Source organism: Mizuhopecten yessoensis, unplaced genomic scaffold (genome assembly GCF_002113885.1).
Source record: "Mizuhopecten yessoensis strain PY_sf001 unplaced genomic scaffold, ASM211388v2 scaffold3627, whole genome shotgun sequence".
Lineage (NCBI taxonomy): Eukaryota > Metazoa > Mollusca > Bivalvia > Pectinida > Pectinidae > Mizuhopecten > Mizuhopecten yessoensis.
Window position 1 is genome coordinate 622,508 of NW_018405139.1, and position 21,793 is coordinate 644,300.

Here is a 21,793-nt window from a genome sequence, read left to right on the forward strand (position 1 = left end):
TTGGTAAGTTTAGTAAACTTAGGGAACATTCATATGGGCGGTCTAGTAAACTTAAGGAACATTAAAAGGGTAGTCTAGTAAACATAACGAACATTAACATTTATATGGGCAGTCTAGTAAACTTAACGAACATTAACATTATATGGGCAGTCTAGTAAACTTAACGAACATTAACATTTATATGGGCAGTCTAGTAAGCTTAACGAACAATAACATTTATATGGGGGGTCTAGTAAACTTAACAAACATTAACATTTATATGGGCGGTCTAGTAAACCTAACGAACATTAACATTTATATGGGCGGTCTGGTAAACTTAACGAACGTTTATTTGGTTAGTCTAGTAAACCTAACGAACATTAACATTTATATGGGAGGTCTAGTAAACTTAACGAACATTAATAATTATATGGGCAGTCTAGTAAACTTAACGAACATTAACATTTATATGGGCGGTCTAGTAAACTGAACGAACATTAACATTTATATGGGCGGTCTAGTAAACTTAACGAACGTTTATTTGGTTAGTCTATTAAACCTAACGAACATTAACATGTATATGGGCGGTCTCGTAAACTTAACGAACGTTTATTTGGTTAGTCTAGTAAACTTAACGAACATTAACATTTATATTGGCGGTCTAGTAAACTTAACGAACATTAACATTTATATGGGAGGTCTAGTAAACTTAACGAACATTAACATTCATATGGGCAGTCTAGTCAACTTAACGAACATTAACATGTATATGGGCAGTCTAGTAAACTTAACGAACATTAACATTTATATGGGCAGTCTAGTAAACTTAACGAACATTAACATTTATATTGGCTGTCTAGTAAACTTAACGAACATTAACATTTATATGGGCGGTCTAGTAAACTGAACGAACATTAACATTTATATGGGCGGTCTAGTAAACTGAACGAACATTAACATTTATATGGGCGGTCTAGTAAACCTAACGAACATTAACATTATATGGGCAGTCTAGTCAACTTATCGAACATTAACATTATATGGGCAGTCTAGTAAACTTAACGAACATTAACATTATATGGGCAGTCTAGTAAACTGAACGAACATTAACATTTATATGGGCGGTCTAGTAAACTTAACGAACGTTTATTGGGCGGTCCAGTAAACTTAACGAACATTAACATTTATATGGGCAGTCTAGTAAACTTAACGAACATTAACATTATATGGGCAGTCTAATAAACTTAACGAACATTAACATTATATGGGCAGTCTCGTAAACTTGACGAACATTAACATTTATATGGGCGGTCTAGTAAACCTAACGAACATTAACATTATATGGGCAGTCTAGTAAACTTAACGAACATTAACATTAATATGGACAGTCTATATATAGCTAGTAAACTTTACGAACATTAACATTTATATGGGCAGTCTAGTAAACTTAACGAACATTGACATTCATATGGGCGGTCTAGTAACCCTAACGAACATTAACATTATCTGGGCAGTCTAGTAAACTTAATGAACATTAACATTAATGTGGACAGTCTATATATAGCTAGTAAACTTTCCGAACATTAACATTTATATGGGCGGTCTAGTAAACTTAACGAACATTGACATTCATATGGGCGGTCTAGTAAACTTAACGAACATTAACATTTATATAGGCAGTCTAGTAAACTTAACGAACATTAACATTATATGGGCAGTCTAATAAACTTAACGAACATTAACATTATATGGGCAGTGTCGTAAACTTGACGAACATTAACATCTATATGGGCAGTCTAGTAAACTTTACGAACATTAACATTTATATGGGCAGTCTAGTAAACTAAACGAACATTAACATTTATATGGGCAGTCTAGTAAACTGAACGAACATTAACATTTATATGGGCGGTCTAGTAAACTTAACGAACGTTTATTTGGTTAGTCTAGTAAACCTAACGAACATTAACATGTATATGGGCGGTCTAGTAAACTTAACGAACATTAACATTTATATGGGCGGTCTAGTAAACTTAACGAACATTAATATTATTTGGGCGGTCTAGTAAACTTAACGAACATTAACATTTATATGGGCGGTCTAGTAAACTTAACGAACATTAACATTTATATGGGCGGTCTAGTAAACTTAATGAACATTAACATTTATATGGGCGATCTAGTAAACTTAACGAACATTAACATTTATATGGGCGGTCTAGTAAACTTAACGAACATTAACATTTATATGGGCGGTCTAGTAAACTTAACGAACATTAACATTTATATGGGCAGTCTAGTAAACTTAACGAACATTAACATTTATATGGGCGGTCTAGTAAACTTAACGAACATTAATATTTATATGGGCAGTCTCGTAAACTTAACGAACATTAACATTTATATGGGCAGTCTAGTAAATTTCTTTTGTGGAAGTAAGTATGGTTAGAGTCACTATGCGAGGCTCAGAATGGAACGTAGCTCTCTGAATATTTTTTTTTTACTCAAAATTCTCTCGCACATCTATGACCAAGTATTAAACAAAGCGTAGCTGGATCGAGTCATTTCGGTACATATATAACAACCATTGTAGATGTGGACGACTTGTATACATTTTACTCCTTTGTGTGTATACGCTCCACTGGTCATTTGTCTGATGAAGGTGACAGTGTACATGCTAGTCATCGAAACGTCACATAGAAAATTGTATCGCTTTGTAAAAAGAAACTTTTCATAAAATATGTACAGGAGTGGCTTTTGAAAATGCTTCATAACATAATTGTTTGTTTTTGAAGTACTTAAATCTGAATTAGTATCTGCATTTTTTGTTTAACCTCTTGTCCCTGGAAAGCGCACTGCACTCACCCCCCTCTCATAAATGTACAGTAGGCTCACAACGATTCAGCATCGGTATGTACTTATCTCAAATGACCAGTACTTTTGTTTGACGACGTAAGTAGTAACTTCCATTTGAAGAAACTGGATTGATATAAGCTTTAAGCTTGTTTCCATATCCTGTTTCTGTTTGAACTCAAATTGTGTGTAAAATGAAAGAAACGAAACAAATTTGCACTAATATTCCTTGATGGCGAAGCGAGCTCTCCAAGCCGCAATCGTTACAACTGTATTTCTACATACAAGGCCACCATGCAACTATGTGTAACAAAATTGTGATAAATACTGAAAATTGGGTAATAAATGATGAAGAAAAGAATCATCCTATTCCGTCTTTGCGTATTGCAGAGTTATCTTCTCTTGAGAACAGGTATTGATTGTTACGTCATTGGTTTGTGTGAGAAAATTACGTCGTTTTCTCAAAAATTGATGACGTTACTCTCATAAACAAATGACGGAACAATCAATACCTGTTATCAAGAGAAGATAACTCTGCAATACGCAAAGACGGAATATCATGTAAGATAGTAGGTATCAATACAGAGCAGCACTTTAGCAAAAAGTACATTTGAGGTCAAATCTAACGATTTGGTAAACATCGAGCATTACTTGACGGAGGGACTGTTGAATTGCAGATAGTGCTAAAGGACTATCCATCCATTTCATCCATGGTATTCGAGGTTCGGAAATGTAAGCCTCTGGGGAGAGGCCAGGGAAAGCCTCAGCCAGAGGGGCCTATGGTGGTCCGGGTACAGCACTTGGCGTGCTTTAGAACTTTGTGTTTGATGATGTAACTCTATATAATCTGTGAGCTTGTAGATTTGCTGTCGTGTTCGAGAACTATGTTTAAAAGGACTTTTTATCCATTTTTGGGAGATCTTTCAGAAAGGGGAGATGGAGCCTACTCCGGGATAGGGGTAAAGTCTCTTGACTGTCGCAGTCAAAATACGTAATAGTAATAAACCAATAAAACCACAATGGGGTGTTTAGCGTGTTGTGTTTCATATCCGGAACCTCGGAGCTTAAACATGTATATTACAAATTTTAGGTCAAGATGCTGGTTTTATATTTAGATATATGCTGATGTTAAAATTCTAGAATAAAAAGTATTTTATTACGTTAATTACACGGTTGTGAAATAATCTGTTTTCCAACAAAAATTCATTAAGCAAGAACACTCCGTGGTGGTGGAAAATCTTCGCAAAACTGACGCTTATTTCGGCTTAACTTACAGAAACAAACCAAATCACAAAACGTATTCCGGATACTCTAAGCAACTTTTAGTCTAACAAATAAGCTGTATTAAGTCCGGATAGTTATATAACTAAGTATGATCATACTTGTATGCGTAAAAATCACAAATCTACAAGCTGCTTTTAATATATGATTTATTAAATATCGTTTTATCTCAAAAAGAATATAATCTATATCAAATATAATATATATCCAATTATCAGCATACAGGGTCGTTTCAAAAAGTGTCTTTTAACACTTGAACAGATAAAAATAAATGCAACGGTGCAACCATCACGAGTTTTGGGACTTGTTTTTCACAAAACTTTTCATAATATGTTTAAAATCCTGTTTACACACGACCAAATCTTCCCATCTGGTAAACATCATGACGTCATCATAACAACTACATCTTGTGCGACGACACAGGAAACTGTGACGTTGTAGTGTTTAATATAGGTGAAATGCTAATGCCCTGTGAAGAAAACTATGTTATTCCTAAGACACGTTGATATCAACAAAACTGAGGTCGTTGTCGACACACTGTTGAGCGGCGTGTAAATAGAGGTCAGCTTTGTCCGAACCGTTCTCTTGGTGCCACATATCACGGCAGACTTGTACAAGTTTAAAGATATGTTCGTCGCAATCGCGTGACAGAGTTTTGTTGACAATGTCCTGCCAATCTGAGGTAGTGACGGCACTTCGTGTGATTTTCGGTTTGTTCGTTAGGGCAGGACATTCCTGAGAGAGGTAAGCCGCCAACAAAACACACGTGAACGTTCTCAGCGTATCAATGGCATCTGGAGGTTTAAGCACAGTGATAATCTGACGCAGCGACCACGCCGATGTGACACCATGAACAAGAAAGAAGTTGTTAGGCTGTTCCGACAATGCATAAACAGCAATAGCTTGGTCAACCAACCAATCAGAGACGGCCACGGCGAGGCTAGCTTCGTCCTCGCAATTACTTATAACCGGAACTTTGATTTTATATGCATACTTCATAAGAACGTCGCCCATTCCCATAAGAGCAGCTACAGCGTACTGAAATTGACCAGAATCCCAATCGCTTTGTGAAAGCTTCTTTACTCCATCTCTCATTGACTTTCTCAACTGTTCATCGTCCTTCAGTTCGGCAAGTACTGCTAAAATATCGGTTTCTCCTTTCCCAAAATTGCTGATGTCATTATCTGGATTCATCTCGTCAAACATGAGCGGCTTATAGGAGTGGTGTAGATATGCCAGTCCTTCAGTAACAGTGGTCAGACTTTTTGCACTGTAGCCATACCCAGTGTGTATTAACCCGTGGATAGCCGAGCACACTAACCCTCTACTCAACCTTGGGAACTCTTCTCTCAGCATTTCCTCCATTGATCCATATTCCTGTTGTTTCATATTAAATCGATTCCGTATCTTGTAGTACAATTTTCGTTGTCCAAGAAGTTTGTGAAGTTCGTCGTCAGTTGCGGGTTCTGCGTCAGTACTTTCGTCACTGTGAAGTGGGTGATTTGGTGGTTCAAGGTTGCCTTGATTCCCATAGTCGTCAATAAATCTCTTAACCCTGTCTTGGCCTCCGCCAAGCCTGTCTATAGCGATGATGCCATGTGCTATGTGATTGCTCCGGAACGTCTTATTCTCAATGTAGTATTTCTGCGTTGATTGGTCCTCCAGAATCTCATTCAACCAGGAACCGGAAGTGGTGACCGTTGACATGTTAAATCTACAACAAGAATCAACACACATGTTCATTAATGAAGTACAGTGGCACGTGTTTGAACAAAAAAGGAAAAATGATAATTTACAAAGAAGTGTATATTCATAAAATATGACGACATATATCTAGCTTTCATATTATGAATGATAGCATAACACTGTAATCCTCAAATAGTTAAACATCAATGAAGATGGTCTCCGGAAATCAGCGATATGGTCTCCGGAAATCAGCGATATGGTCTCCGGAAATCAGCGATAGGAGTTGCCACTTCGTGAGTACACGCGTTAGTGAACTAAGCAAAGAAGCATTAAGATTAAGAAATGATTGCCAATTGGTTATTAACGAATACATGAAGTAATTAGAGATTGGTTATGTTATTCGTTGCTAGTAATACAGCGCGGATATTTCAGATCGCAAAGGAAACACTACAGAGATTAGAATACTGTCAAAGCTTTGTTTAATTATCAAGGTAAATGTGAATGACGTGATGTTAGACCAGTATTTCCATTTTAGCCGCTGTTTTGGTCCGAGGTTTGTTCTCAGGACAATGCAACAAAACTCTACCCGGTATGGTAAATACACAGCTATGTTCAGTCGTTTTTCGATGATATTAAACTGGAAATGTTGCATAGTAAATATAACATATGATTCGTGTCTTAAAATGTTTTTAGTCGCAAGGTACATGTATATCCATGTCAAGTTCAAGTTCTTTATTACCTTGGGTCTTTTGACCCATCGGTTTTAAAGTGAGATATATTTACAATATTTACACAATACGATACATGCAACACATACAATACAATACCAGCAATGTACAAACAGTACGTATAGAGAGTGTAACAAGTTAGGTTAATTGGTTTCTTCTTACATTTGTCGCTTTTATATATTTGGCCAAATTGACAAGTTCTTTTTGTGTTATTTACATTAAATAAATTTATCATTTTGACCATACTTGGTTTTTATGTTATAACCTTAACAACTTACTTGGGTAGAGATTTCAGCCCCTATAAGTGACGGCCCGTGTAAGTGCTTTGGCTATATTCCCCAAAATTACCACAATCGCTGTTGCCAGAATTTGGGCGGCAATTTAAGCTGACCACAAACAGGCGACCGATGAGGTGTCTGCAGCGACCGGTTATAGCAGGTTTAAACAAAATTAGTTAACACTATCACGTGCTCACATGTACGTTAACGTGCGTGCATAACTTGTGAGAGGATCCGAAGGATATCTTGTCCCTATCGTTAGCTTACAAAGACTATATATTCTCGTTTAGATAATCTAAATTTACTTGAGTATGTTAAATGTATTTATAGTGGCCTCTTGTATATTGTTACCATCGATATATCTAGGTCTCGGTCGTTTGAATGAAACAATGTTCATACAAGTATCTATTTATTTTTGTAAGTTATAACATTAAGTAGAATTCTAGGAAGACTTGATACACGCAGCTACCGGGCACTTCTGCTTACATTTATGTTGGTACATTTTGAGGTAAGTTTTGATAACTGTTGTAATCGAAGTGTATCAAGGTACGCTTTGTTAAAGGTACATTTTCATCACTTTTATAATCCAAAGTTTGGTATACTATCTAGTTTATCAACTTTTATCTTTGGGTACACTCTTGTGTGGAACATATTTGTTTGGTTAATTTTAATACCATAGTGATCAAGAGTGTACGTCATAAAAGAGGACATAAAGGTACTCTATAGAGTTCCGCCGTTATCGGCCATCGTAAACTTTCTTCCTTCATAACTGTATGCCTATAACTATGGGTAGTCATAAACGGTGGTGTTTTAGCATAAAGGTTTTCAATATTATATAGTTTGATATCTTAATTCACAGTAAATGTTGTATGTTATTTAACGTTTGTTTGTTTTGCGGTAACGCACCACAACCAAGGCGCTTGTAAGCAAAATGTGGCCTAATCATATAAATATACGGATAACATTCAACCGTTGCTCAATAGACAAGGATTGACCAACTAAGCGTCATTAATTCCTATGTAGTACAGTGACCTCATCACTTGACCTACAAAATAGTATACGTACCAGACTTAGACTTTCCCACACCAGACATCTATAGTTCAAAATATCTCAGCCTGGTGTTAGGACCAATTGTTATTATTTACGACAGAAAGGCTAGTTTTAAATGCACATCCTGTAATTTAGTTGACTACGACCACGACACCCACTCATATACCCCGGCAGGACGAACTCGGCTGTTATGGTGCATATTTTCTTACATAATTGAACAAAAAACAATAATTAATAACGGAACATCAGAAAAATATCATCATTCAGAATGCACTTCAAATGGAACGGACAAAGTATTAAGAATGATGAAATATGAAATCGGACTATTGCAAGTCTAATCACCCACACCAGATCAGTGTAGACCACAGGGATGTGAGAATGAATTAATCGATAAATTACCAGAATATTATTACACGTGTTTGGTGAATAAATCAGCACTCGTACTTAGATGTGATAAAGTTCGATGAATTTTACATGAGTTGACCTAAACCCCCAAACGTCTAAAAATACTCCCTTTATTGGCTACACACCAGGAAACGTCCCACACGTAAACCTATAAATGATAGTGTAATGTCACTCCACCTTAGCCATCTAATGTACTTACTGACGGTTGTTTCTCCAGCTCAAACCACACACACCTCCAGCCGCTTGCAAACTAATGGCACGACATCGACACATTCGTAGTAAACATGGCATTCGACGTACACACACGGCTAGGTGTGTCATTGAGGTAAGTAAACAACGTCCACGATAAGAAAACAAGGGGGCCAACCGCAGGGTATTCTTTTCCACAATTAGTACGAGTTATTTCCCTTCCTTCGGGCAACCCCCATTCTGTTTCATATAATGATACTTGTGTGTTTTAACCACTTATTGCATTTTCATACATGACACAATAACAGGATGTATTGTAACTGTTTTTGTAATCGAGAATATTAAAGCTATTTGATGTAAAAATGGCAACTATTCGATGTAAAAGTGTAGTGACGATTTAATGTAATAGTGTGTTTTGCAACTTTCTGAGGCAATAGTTTGTAGGAAGGTAGAACTTGATGTCTTTTATTTTATTTTGTTTAATGGCCTATTAACAGCTAAGGTCAATGTGATGATGTAAAACAATTTGTAACTATTTGTTGTTAAAAGACACGCATATTTGTATTAAACATATCAATATTCAATAAAGGCGATCATGTTTAAGTCACATTATGTAATATACAGGACACTCTGATTTACCGTCAACTATGAGATATGTTTTCACGAGTGTTTTATAATCTAATTTATATATCTAATTGCTCTTTAATTGTTTTTCAGTACTTGTCAAATGGAGGCACAATGAGAGATATTATTTTGAGTAGATTTGGTGTAACTGATCTCGCATAGAAATACAAGAATACAAAATTAAATACACTAAATATGCACTTTTTCAATTAGTAAATAAAAGCACAAACGTACACTGTAATAAAACACAATTAATGCCTTTTTTAATTAATCAAATCCCAGAAATAAGGAAGTCAGATGATTGAAAAAGTGCATGGTAACAGCTAAGTAGTAAGGGTAACTCGCTCCTTCGAATACTGCTTTGTATCGTACAGGTAGGGAGTGAGTCACTGGCGTGAGATACGCACGTTAGTACATGTACACTCCCTCGGATGACGAGCCGAGCTGTAGTATAGTCAACTGTCTGAAGACTTAATTAAGGTGTCATCGATACCATATAAAATTGTATTTCCGTAGTCCAGGCGAGATGCAATCAGCGAAGGAATCTTTCGGATATGATAGAACAATGGTTTTTTAATGGAGTTTACTGTTTCTATGGTCAAAGATTTGTAAAATATACAAAAGAAGAGGGAAGTAGCGCATTTCCTTATTTTGAAATAATGTGCTATGTTTGGGGTTCTTCAACAGAACTAGACCTCCTTTATGTGAGATATTAAAACTACTAGCCAATCAAAATGTATTCTGAAACGTGTTTTAACAATGCCAACTCGGTCTGAACAGTGGTGAATAGGAATGTGTCGCCCTTGATTAGGTATTAAAATAACTTTTTTACATTTCAAGAAAGATTTTATTAGCTATCAAATATTTCATGAAAGTAATTGTTTTTTTACATAACGTAGCCTCTTTAATGTTGCTGAATCGGTTATTTTATGATAAGTAACGATTTTTTTATTTGTTTATTTTATTCTTTTATCCCTATCTGATGTTTTTTTTCACTATATTATCATATTTTACAACTACAACTGTCACCACACACACAGACTCGAACATTGAAGACCACGATGACGACGACAACACGGAGGTCAACATAGCTCCGCCCCTACTAAATTCTGCATTGACATTGTCGGTATATCACGGCATTAATTAAACGTTATTTGTGTGTGACACTTCCATACATATTGTGATAATGTTTTGCATGCTCAACAATTCGATACATTAAATTACAATTTGAAAAAAAACACATATTCTGAAGTTTATTATTTTTTTTTTAAATAAATTCAGTTTGTGTGTGAACACTTGGGTTCAACACGATAAACCCGATATACCGCCAAACTCGTTATATCGCCAAAAAACAGAGGGTGGAAGGTGGCGGTATAACGAGGTTTGACTGTACTTTCAGGTAAGCGTACACTTTTGTTAGATTTGTCGTCGCCATTGTCTTCGCTATCCTTGTCATATTGACGACACGCAAATAGATGGTCATCGAACCACAGGACAGTTGGCATACCATATAGGAAAATAGCAGTTCCCAGCTGAACGCCAACATGCTAATAATCGTCTTCCTCGAAGTGTCAGCAAACAATGGCTTTCCAGCTCAAAGTCGGTGCCAGAACTATTGAGACTGGTCCAGCTGTTGAAAACCTGGGGGTATATTTTTACCTGTTACTACCAAATCAGGAAACATCGGATGTATCCGGCAGTTTATAACTGTAGATGAATGCAAGACTTTAGTGCATTCACTTGTTACCTCTCGGTTAGATCATGGTAATGCCCTGCTCTGTGGTATATCTGACAAACTAACTAGTCGTCTGCAGAGGGTCCAGAACACTGCAGCACGGCTAGTTACTCGTACTCGAAAGAGAGAGCACATCACACCTGTGCTGTATTCATTGCACTGGTTACCTGTATGATACAGGTCACATTACAAAAGTTTGGTGTGCACATACAAGGCACTTCTATTATCCTTGTGCTGTAAAGCGCCTGGGAGTAATTTCGGAAATTATATATGGCTCTAAACAAATATGCTGTATATTATTCCTTAACTGGATACGTGAGTCAGCTGTATCGCATTTCATCAGTTGATCCAGAAGTCAGCTGTATCCGATTTCATCAGTTGATCCGGGAGTCAACTGTATCGCTTTTCATCAGTTGCTCCAGGAGTCATCTGTTTCGCATTTCATCAGCTTGATTCAGGCGTCAGCTGTATCGCATTTCATCAGCTTGATCCAGGAGTCAGCTGTACCGCATTTCATCAGTTGATCCGGGAGTCAGCTGTATTGCATTTCATCAGATGATCACGGAATCAGCTGTATCGCATTTCATCAGTTGATCCGGGAGTCAGCTGTATCACATTTCATCAGTTGATCCGGGAGTCAGTTGTATCGCATTTCATCAGTTGATCCGGGAGTCAGTTGTATCGCATTTCATCAGTTGATCCGGGAGTCAGTTGCATCGCATTTTATCAGTTTATCCGGGAATCATATGTATCGCATTTCATCAGTTGATCCGGGAGTCAGTTGTATCGCATTTCATCAGCTTGATCCGGGAGTCAGCTGTATCGCATTTCATCAGTTGATCTGGGAATCAGCCGTATCGCATTTCATCAGTTGATCCGGGAATCAGCTGTATCGAATTTCATCAGCTTTATCCGGGAGTCAGCTGTATCGCATTTCATCAGTTGATCCGGGAGTCAGCTGTATCGCATTTCATCAGTTTGATCCGGGAGTCAGCTGTATCGCATTTCATCAGCTTGATCCGGGAGTCAGCTGTTTCGCATTTCATCAGCTTGATCCGGGAGTCAGCTGTATCGCATTTCATCAGTTTCATCCGGGAGTCAGCTGTTTCGCATTTCATCAGCTTGATCCGGGGGTCAGCTGTATCGCATTTCATCAGTTTGATCCGGGAGTCAGCTGTTTCGCATTTCATCAGCTTGATCCGGGAGTCAGCTGTTTCGCATTTCATCAGCTTGATCCGGGAGTCAGCTGTATCGCATTTCATCAGCTTGATCCGGGAGTCAGCTGTTTCGCATTTCATCAGCTTGATCCGGGAGTCAGCTGTATCGCATTTCATCAGCTTGATCCGGGAGTCATCTGTATCGCATTTCATCAGCTTGATCCGGGAGTCAACTCTATCGTTTTCATCAATTCATCCGGGAGTCAGTTTTCTATCGCATTTCATCAGCTTGATCCGGGAGTCAGCTGTTTCGCATTTCATCAGCTTGATCCGGGAGTCAGCTGTATCGCATTTCGCCAGCTTGATCCGGGAGTCAGCTGTATCGCATTTCATCAGTTGATCCGGGAGTCAGCGGTATCGCATTTCATCAGTTGATCTGGGAGTCAGCTGTTTCGCATTTCATCAGTTGATCCGGGAGTCAGCTGTATCGCATTTCATCAGCTTGATCCGGGAGTCAGCTGTATCGCATTTCACCAGCTTGATCCGGGAGTCAGCTGTTTCGCATTTCATCAGCTTGATCGTAAGTTGGATGATAATTTGTGTAATTATTGTATTTGAAAATATGAGGATAACCCTCAGATAGCCCAAATCGAAAATACTCAAAACACTATTGTACATTTTATTTTTTAACTTTTATTCGCATTAAACACATTTTGAATAAATCATGATCATATCTACTGGAACAGATCAAGACTTATTTACTTTTAAACAGACACAGGATGTATAATACGAAACAAATTATAATTAAGTCTATCGGAACATGTTCGTGTAGTACAGTCATATCAAACAAAGATTCGCAATTTCCAGATTTTACTAACAAAATATTCATGCGTATTCAAGAATATTGTCTTTGCCTGCTTGTCCCCTGAAAATAATTAAGCACAGCAGGATTCGTTCATCTTAATTGTTCGGATTTCAACTAAAATCGTCCAAGCATGATGTGCCCAGAATAATCAACACTAATTAAAGTTAAACTGGAGTGCTTTTGGTTATATCTACTGCATGGTTTGTACAACATTAAAGCTCCATTTTATCACAGTTCTGCACAGGAAGCAAGCTATTGATGATATCGATAAAAATGATAAACATTTATTTGCAACAACGGGAAGGGACATACTTTGTAAAATGGATTTATGATACACCGATACATTTCCATTCATCAAAACTATCAAATGTGACTTTTTCACGAACCCAGAGCACTTAGTCACAGTTACTGACATCATTGTCTTTGTAGAATATCTTACACTGGATACCGCATACCGGAGAATTTTCGCTGCATTTTAAATTTTCGCCTAACGAAATGAGGGCGAATTTATCATTTCAGCGAACATTTGTTAACAACGTACTATACATAGTAATTAATTGTGAAGGGCGAATTTAATATTGGGCGAATATAGACTTTACTGATGAAGGGCGAAAGTTTGATTGGGCGAAAATATACTTTACTGATGAAGGGCGAAAGTTTGATTGGGCGAAAATGGATTTTAATGGCGAAGGGCGAACGTTTGATTGGGCGAAAAATTCCCGGTTTACAGTATTTCACTATGTTTTCAGTACACATCTTTAATTATGTTTAATGGACATATGGTTGATTCTTGCTATGGTAATCTCAATAGGTTGTTGGATTGATTGACTGAATAGAAAGTCAAAACAAAATGATTCACAGTTAATTACATTCGCTTCAAGATCAACTCATCAACTCATAAAAATTAAAACTATCACAGAACAAATTCTTGATTCTCAATGTCACACTGTCAATGGATTAATGATGTGTGTGTTTGTCAGCAATATATACTCATTCTGACATTGCAATATAACATATAAAGCAGGACACATGGTTCGCGTATGAGATAAATAAAATTTGATCTCAATCAGAACGCACGTTTCGTATATGAGATCAATTAATGAATGAGTTGTTTACAATTTACATTTGTATACTTATGATTTACAATGTAATGTTGCATCAGTCCAAATCATATATAATACTTACTCTTGGCAATGCTAATTTCATGGAAATACTAAGCATGGTTAACGTGCATATGTTTACACAAGATAATGGAATATACTCAGATAACACAAAACATTGATCTAATAAATTGGGCAATCAAGCGGCTATATCCTTCTATTCACAATACTGTAATTTACACTTTATTACATTAACGCAACTTTGAGAATGTTCTGTTAGGTCGTTTATATGTCATCATCAACGTTTGGTATGTTTTGTAAGGTTAAATATCTGGGCCCAGTTGTTCAAAAGATGATTAGCTTAATCACTGTTTAAAGACATTTTACAACCTTTAATAATTCCGTCAATATACAAGGTAAATACTCATTATGTTACACGTATATTTACTCTACCTAATATTTGATATCTGGACAGTTTTAACTCAGTCAATAGTTGTGTTTCAAAGATACACAAAAATTGAAATTTGTGCTAATCACTGATTAAGCTAATCACCCTTTGATATTGTAAAATATTAACACCTCTAACAACTGGGCCCAGCTCCTTAAGGACGCACCTGTTGTAAAGAGCCGACGTGACCTTTAACAGGTTAGTAACATACTTCATTCTCGGGTTGGTGCAAGATTTTATAATTCGTCCTTCATGTTGCAGTTTGTTTGTTAGGTAACCTGCCGCATTCTCAGAGTTAAACATGTTTTGTTAAGGTGTAGAATGTATCTTCAAAATTGCAGATATATTGTAAAATTGTACCCCCAGTAAAGAGACTTTCTGTGATATTTTAACATGTCATCCCAAAAGATGGGACTTGTGTATCTTGTAACTGCAACCACCGTGCATGTTTGACAGGTTATAGAGTAAAACAATGTGTAACAAGCAATACTGAATTGTTCTTTATACTGATCTGCGAGTTAGATATTACTTGTTGACACTAAGTCAATTTTATTGTCATCTGTTGTAGTTCGTATATATGCATGTATGTAATGGATTTATTTTCTATCTTGTTTTGGTTGTTCTGAAAAATGCGTTTAATATTTTACAATATTTCTATAAAAATCAATACGTTTAACCGTCCTTTCGACAAAATGCTGATGGCAATAACAAATTAACATCTTCATATAGGAGGACACATATTCATATGTTTTTGCAACAGTAATGATAAAAGCTCTCACTACAATCTATGGAACATCTTTCTTACACTACAATCACAGGTTTGTATTATATCCATGTAACATCGAAACTCTTACACGCACTTTTAACACAATCATATAGGGAATCATTCAAACATTACATTCAAATATACATACACTCAATTTACGTTGCTGAAAAGTCAGCAATTCATTCATGCTTGTTTACTTATATTCAGTCCCAAAAACAGCAGCTAAACTCTCACGAGGATTGCACTCGAAGCCATATTCCATTTTCTGCACGTGCAAATCCACCCTTTTCCAGTTTCGGAGGCATCTAAAATGAAGCAAAAAACTTAGTAAAAAGAAAGTAGTGATATTTGTACAGACCAGTGTCACCTTTATGAAGGTATATTGAGTTGGTCGACCAGGCTGGTTTCAACAGATTATTTAGGTAAAAATCCAAATAAAATTCTTAATTTAAAACTGTTAGGCAACTAAGGCGAGTTCTGGGTACATGGAGTTTATAAGTATCATATAGGGAAGGATTTCACTTATTGTTTAGTGCATTTAAAAGCTGAATGTCAGTGTTTCGACGTCTCTATCAGACAGGACAATTCAACCTGGATGATAACATTTCAACAATCAGTACTTATCCACGGTATTTGGGCAAAAATAGTAAAGAGTTCCAGTGGCAATGCTCTTAACCACTTGGATCAGTGCTGCTTTACATAGCGACATTTTATCCCTGAAACACCGATTTGTTCCTTACAAATAGACCCTTGATTCCACATCAATTTTGATGACAAGCTTTCGTATATTTTCTTTTTAACAAAAATGAGTCCGGTGTTGAATTACTCGAACAATACCTAAACTATTTTAAACCAATGAGATCCGTCGGTTTTTTTGTACTGATGCGTTCATAAGGAATACGAGTTCGCTCCCTTTCCCTTACCTCTGTCTCTGGTGCCGACTCTAACTTAAAATGCTTCAGAAGATGAACTATGGCCAGTTTGATTTCAAAAACAGCAAATTTTGAAGCAAAACAATGTCTGGGTCCTGCTCCAAATGGTACATACGCATATGTAGGTCTTCTGGCTACTTGTTCAGGGGCAAATCTGCAATTCAATCAAACAAACGGACAATGACAGAGAATACTTATTAAGCTTTGACTTAGCATTAGGACATCGTTATTAATAATATGTGCAAATGGCAATTACACTAGTTTAAGCACATCGGGATATATTCGGTTAGGAGATATTAGAACTGAAAGCACGTTGGTTTGGTAACGTCAGCCACATGTTTTGTTCTCTATTAACCCCCAGAACTTGATGCCACATTTTTTAACCATTTCTCATTTTCAATTGCCCATATGATGCAATGTAGCACATGACCACTCTATGGTATTTTGCTGAATGGTAATTTGCAAGAAATTGATCGGTACATTTGAAACAAAAAACTATTTCAGTGACATTTTCATTCAGTTGAAAATGAACCCGAGCTGAATATTTTGTATGGACAAACTTAAAGTTATAATACCTTTCCGGATCAAATTTATGCGGATCCGCCCAAACCTCTGGATCTCTGTGTAGAGCAAAGATTGGAACAGATACGTCCATGTCACGTGGGATGTGTCGACCGCAAACTGTCACGTCGGACGACGCCCGTCTGTTAAACCTATGAGAACATTTATTATTAATCATAACTAAGCCAAATAGTGATTTCATTGTGTCGTGTGGTATGCTGTATTTCTTCGGACAATGCATCCTGGCTATTATGTTTTTATCTGCATTTTCTGAATAGGTTATGATTCAATATCACATTTTCTCCTAAATTCGACCCATATTCTACGCCCCATGGTAGATTTGCCTATTCCCTATATACACATCTGATAGTTTCTAATAATATCACGCGATATGTTGTATAACAATATCCAACTTTAAAAAGGATACATTGCCCTATTCAATCATAGATACTGTATATTCTATGTACACTACTATCGGTAAGATAAATTCAGGAATTCAATGATATTCTTCTGTAATACTACGCTATTTATCCCGATTTCATAACTATTTCTTTACATACCAAAGTAAATATTTCATGTACGTTATATTCAATATATAATTTGTATTAAGAAATAATTGTTAAAATTAAATAATATTCATTACACAACATTATATAAACATACCTCAACATAGGTGGAAACATTCGGAGCGTCTCGGATACGACCTTATCTAAGTATGGCAAATCCATAATGCTGTCGTAGCACATATCCCCCTGCAAAGACAAGATAACACACCCTTTCATTAACTTTAAATATACAAGTAGTAAAGATTGCAATCCCTCTTTATTTGATCGTCAATTGTATCATCACCATCAAGTTATTTTATTAACATATTTCTTTTTTAACGCACTGCCGAAGCTACGAGATTTATTATCAAACTCATGTCAGTTGTAATTTAAAAATGCATATTAACACTTTTAAAGGTACTAGGGTGTATGTTAAGCCTTATAAATTGACTGTTAGTGAGGTTATGTGTGTTCGACTGTGAGTAGGTGAGCAGGTTTATTAACAAAGTCACATTGAGATAATCACGATTGTGATAACCCATGCTTCTGTTTACTGTGAAGGTGTATATTTCCACGTAATGAACATTTTGCTCCAAGTTGATCATTTATTCAGCTACAACATGAACATTCGACCATATCGATACACCATTAAACATACACTGCATCAATAGTGTCAACACACAAAAAAGTCTACATCTCATAAAGTCTAAAGTGTTCAGCGAAATATTTTACACGCAAAAACTGCGACCTTTACCGTAGTATTTATTCTGTTTTAAAATTCAGATGTGTTACAGGACTGTTCATCATACTATAATGACACGTTAACTACATTGTTTACAATCATTCACCGTTTTTTAAGTCTTAAACACTGTCGTGTGGTCTTCAAGTATGCATTATGATAATTTTTATTAATATATTCCGTACCTTTTTCCACTTAGTTGATAAATGGAATGTTCTATAAGCTAACTAGACTTTAGCAAGTGGACTTTGCCTGGAGGTACACATTGCTAAAACAGTACATATTTATATTATTGACTTAGTACTATCACCACTGCGGTTACAACCAGGACACACGTTGTTTATGTTCTAGGATAGGAGTAAGATATGTGTCTCATTCGTCATAGGAAGTATCTGTATGACTTAATAGAACATGACACATCAGAGTCCAGATTACTTAATATATTTCTATGAAGCAGATCACACTTAATTGGATTGGACAGATTTATAAATGATTTATTAAACAATGTTATAAGACTGTCTGTGTATCAATAAACAGCTTATATAATGTAATACCATTTTGTCATATATTAACAAAGGGAAACCTTGAATATCCAGCCCACTCCGTTTCCAGCAACTATGACCTAATTGTGTCTGAATTATATAGGTAATTTTGTACAGAAAAAGATATCCCTAATATTAATGCTAGCCAGATAGTGGAAGAATAAGAATAATGGTGGCTGGAAAGTGGAACAAAAGAAAAAAAGTGAATAGTGAAACAATCAGAATAATAGGTTCTGGACGGGACATATGATTAATGGTGACTGCATTTTAGAACAATAATAACTATAGAGAAACTGTGAGCGAAATAACAATGATATAACCCTCGCTTCATTTTATCTATGTGCTCAACCTTTGAACGCAGGGAGTATAATACGTCAATCGAAATCCCTTTACACATCATGTATGGTCACTTGCCCTTTAACTTAACAATCTAGCAAACAGTTAAGGTGAAGTTACGCTTGCAAGTTTACCGGAGCAGAAAAGCTTCAAGGGCCTTAAACAAAAGCCCCGGAACATAATTGAATCGCCATTTCCTTTCACATTTAAATGATGACGTACTTTCACTGTACAAAGTTATAAAACAAATCTGACGATAAGTAAGGAGGCGTTGCCCTAACAAGGATTTTTGAGCAGAAATTTAAAGTTTCAAGGGCGATAACTACGGAAATCAGATTGAATCGCAAATTTTCTTCTCCATGCACATCTACATATGATGTACTTTCCAAGTCCCAAATGACAAAAAAGTTTCAACAGAAAGTTAAGAAGGATTTGCACTTACAAGATATCTGTAGAAGAAATTAAAGTTTTAAGGACAATATCTTACTGAAAAATAGTCGAATCGTAATTTCTGTCTTCATGCAAATCTACATACACAAATACGTATGTTGTACTTCCTCTGTGCCAAATCACGAAAATTCCACCAACCAATTAGGACTGTATACAATCACAGAATCTTAAAATCAATCATATCTTACGTTACATCGATAAAATAATGAAACTTGTATAAATGAGATCGTTCAACTGAAAAGACATTTTAAAAACCCGGTTGATAGACATTTATCGTGAGAAATGTACATGACAGATAGGACAGTGTTACAGTTTACATTATGATGTTTACAAAAAATGTATATCTCACGGATTACCTGAGAACCACATTTGCGGTAAGGTAAACACATTATATTATTAAAAATCTTCATTTGATAAATTTGCTTTTTCTATGTACACACTTGAATGAATAATGAATCAACCTGTTATTTAACACATTGACTGTCTGTTATTGGATGATTGTTATCGGGACATATTATGTAATACATATGTGTTTCATGAATAACCACTGCAGTATGGTTTGATATTGGCTTTATATCCAAACAGGATGTAACAGCAGCAGCAGTACCGACAAAACGAAAGTCCCTCCGTTTAACAATAGTAATAACAAAACACATGATATAGAACACTAACCATATATTTATTTCTTTTCCTAATATTTTGTTAAGCATTTATTTTTGTTATGCTGGTAGCCGAAGGCTATTGATAGTGACTAAATATCTGAAGATTTTTATGAAAGTAATCAAGAAAGTCTACTCGCTCAATATTCGAGCATGTGTGAAGGGTTCTTTTTTAAGCAGCTCTATTTTTGCAATTTTCGTAATTTTCGCACATGTATAAATACAATAACTTACTTTACAATCGTTTTATACCTACAAGGATAAGCACAAATTTATACTGTTGGAAAAAATGTGCCCCCACACAGTTTAGTTTACGTCTAATGCACTGCACTGCACGTGTTATGGTACGATTTTAGATCATATCATTTTTGTTGTCTAATTGGTATTCATTTATGCAACGAACGAAGATCTGCTTTCTTATTATTTGTTTTCATTGTGAATGATGGTATCGTGCTATGTCGTAGGCCTGTTGTTAACACTCTGGCCTTCCATGCAGGCGGCCGGGGTTCGATCCCCGAAGTCGCCGTACGCATGGAATATTTAGAGAAAGTGTTTTTCTCCTGCCCACACAACTCCAACAACCCAGATGGAGTATAAAATGGTCTGGGTGGGTGTTGCGGTATCTGTGCTGTAGCATTCAAGTGAGGTGGCACTTTAAATGATACCGTTGGAAGCACGGCCCCACTACAAAACAGAACATAATACATCTCCAGCACACACAGATGCATACACACATAGGGAGATATTAGCCAGGTGGCATAGGACTAGTAGTTAGCGCCTGATAAGGCAGCTCCTGCGAATTCCTCAATATTGTATTGATTAATATATATGCTAATTGTATTGGCTGTATATAATTTTATATCTATGTACTGTAAAGCGCTTTAGAGTGACTTATGTTAGCTAGATAGGGCGCTATATCAAATGTTGTATATTTTATTTATTTTATCTATTTAAGAACGATGTGACCTTGTGAGATATCATGATACTGTCGCTAGGTTACAGTATACCTGTGTGATGTCACGCTCCACTGCCTCCGTCTGTTACCAAACATACCTTGATAATGCTGTTGTTTATCTCGTGTATCAGACGCTCCTGACAGTCAGTGTTTGTGGCGAGATTGTAAGCTAGGAAAGCCAAGGCATTCGCTGTGGTGTCATACCCAGCCATTATAAAGAAGAGAATGTTTGCCGTTATTTCTTCTTCCGTTAGACCTGTACAATTAAAAACCGTATATGATATAACATATATGATATTAATAGCAATTTCAAAAGAATATTTTCATGTGTTGCATCTCCACATTTATTGTCTTTATTTAATAGCTGTACCGTAGAAACATAATACCTTTTTTTGTGATGTTTCATTGTTTCAACCTCTTATCAGCTATAGGATATTAGGATTATTTGAGACAAGTGATAATATATTGCGAAATTAATTCGACAATAACCAAATTTCAATGAAAAGCTTCATTTTTAGGTAATAATTGTATAACTTTGGGAAATAATTGTAAAACTTCATTACATGGACATGAATCGTTTTGTTTGATAATAAGGAAAAACAATGGGTGTTTGGGGGATATTTCCTCTACTTAAAATAGAGAGCAGAGGAGACAGCCATCCTTTTTTTTCGTTTTAAACATAGAAAGCGATCCACGTCTCCGTGAACTATATCGCCCTTCACGCGCCTATGTAAAAGAAATGCCCCCTAACTATTAAACGTATTCCTTCTACATGTTTATGCACGGAAGTCTTATAATATACAAGGGTAATCTTATATGACCACAAGACACGCTACACACACAGCAAGCATCACTTATTGCTCTGTCGGATTTGTTCAAACGTTAAGACATGAAGAAAAACACAATGCCTTTATTAATACGATTGGTAAT

General features: G+C 36.2%; 2 protein-coding genes across 2 annotated transcripts in view; both read right to left on the reverse strand.

The window, feature by feature from the left end:
• Positions 1 to 4,246: 4,246 nt before the first annotated feature.
• Positions 4,247 to 8,637, reverse strand: LOC110447847. Its single transcript, XM_021493794.1, has 2 exons — positions 8,460 to 8,637; positions 4,247 to 5,827 (listed from the first exon to the last, which is right to left on the reverse strand). Exons 1-2 carry the CDS (start codon positions 8,579 to 8,581, stop codon positions 4,606 to 4,608), a joined length of 1,344 nt encoding a protein of 447 aa, XP_021349469.1. The 5' UTR covers positions 8,582 to 8,637; the 3' UTR covers positions 4,247 to 4,605.
• Positions 8,638 to 12,638: 4,001 nt separating this feature from the next.
• LOC110447849 (cytochrome P450 3A24-like) overlaps positions 12,639 to 21,793 on the reverse strand; it is a 41,227-nt gene continuing 32,072 nt past the window's right edge. Inside the window, exons 10-14 of the mRNA XM_021493797.1 lie at positions 20,962 to 21,119; positions 17,301 to 17,389; positions 16,652 to 16,789; positions 16,068 to 16,230; positions 12,639 to 15,449 (exon numbers count right to left, since the gene is read on the reverse strand). Coding sequence (XP_021349472.1) covers positions 15,375 to 15,449; positions 16,068 to 16,230; positions 16,652 to 16,789; positions 17,301 to 17,389; positions 20,962 to 21,119 — 623 coding nt within the window. The 3' untranslated portion in view covers positions 12,639 to 15,374. The remainder of the gene's footprint in view (positions 15,450 to 16,067; positions 16,231 to 16,651; positions 16,790 to 17,300; positions 17,390 to 20,961; positions 21,120 to 21,793) is intronic.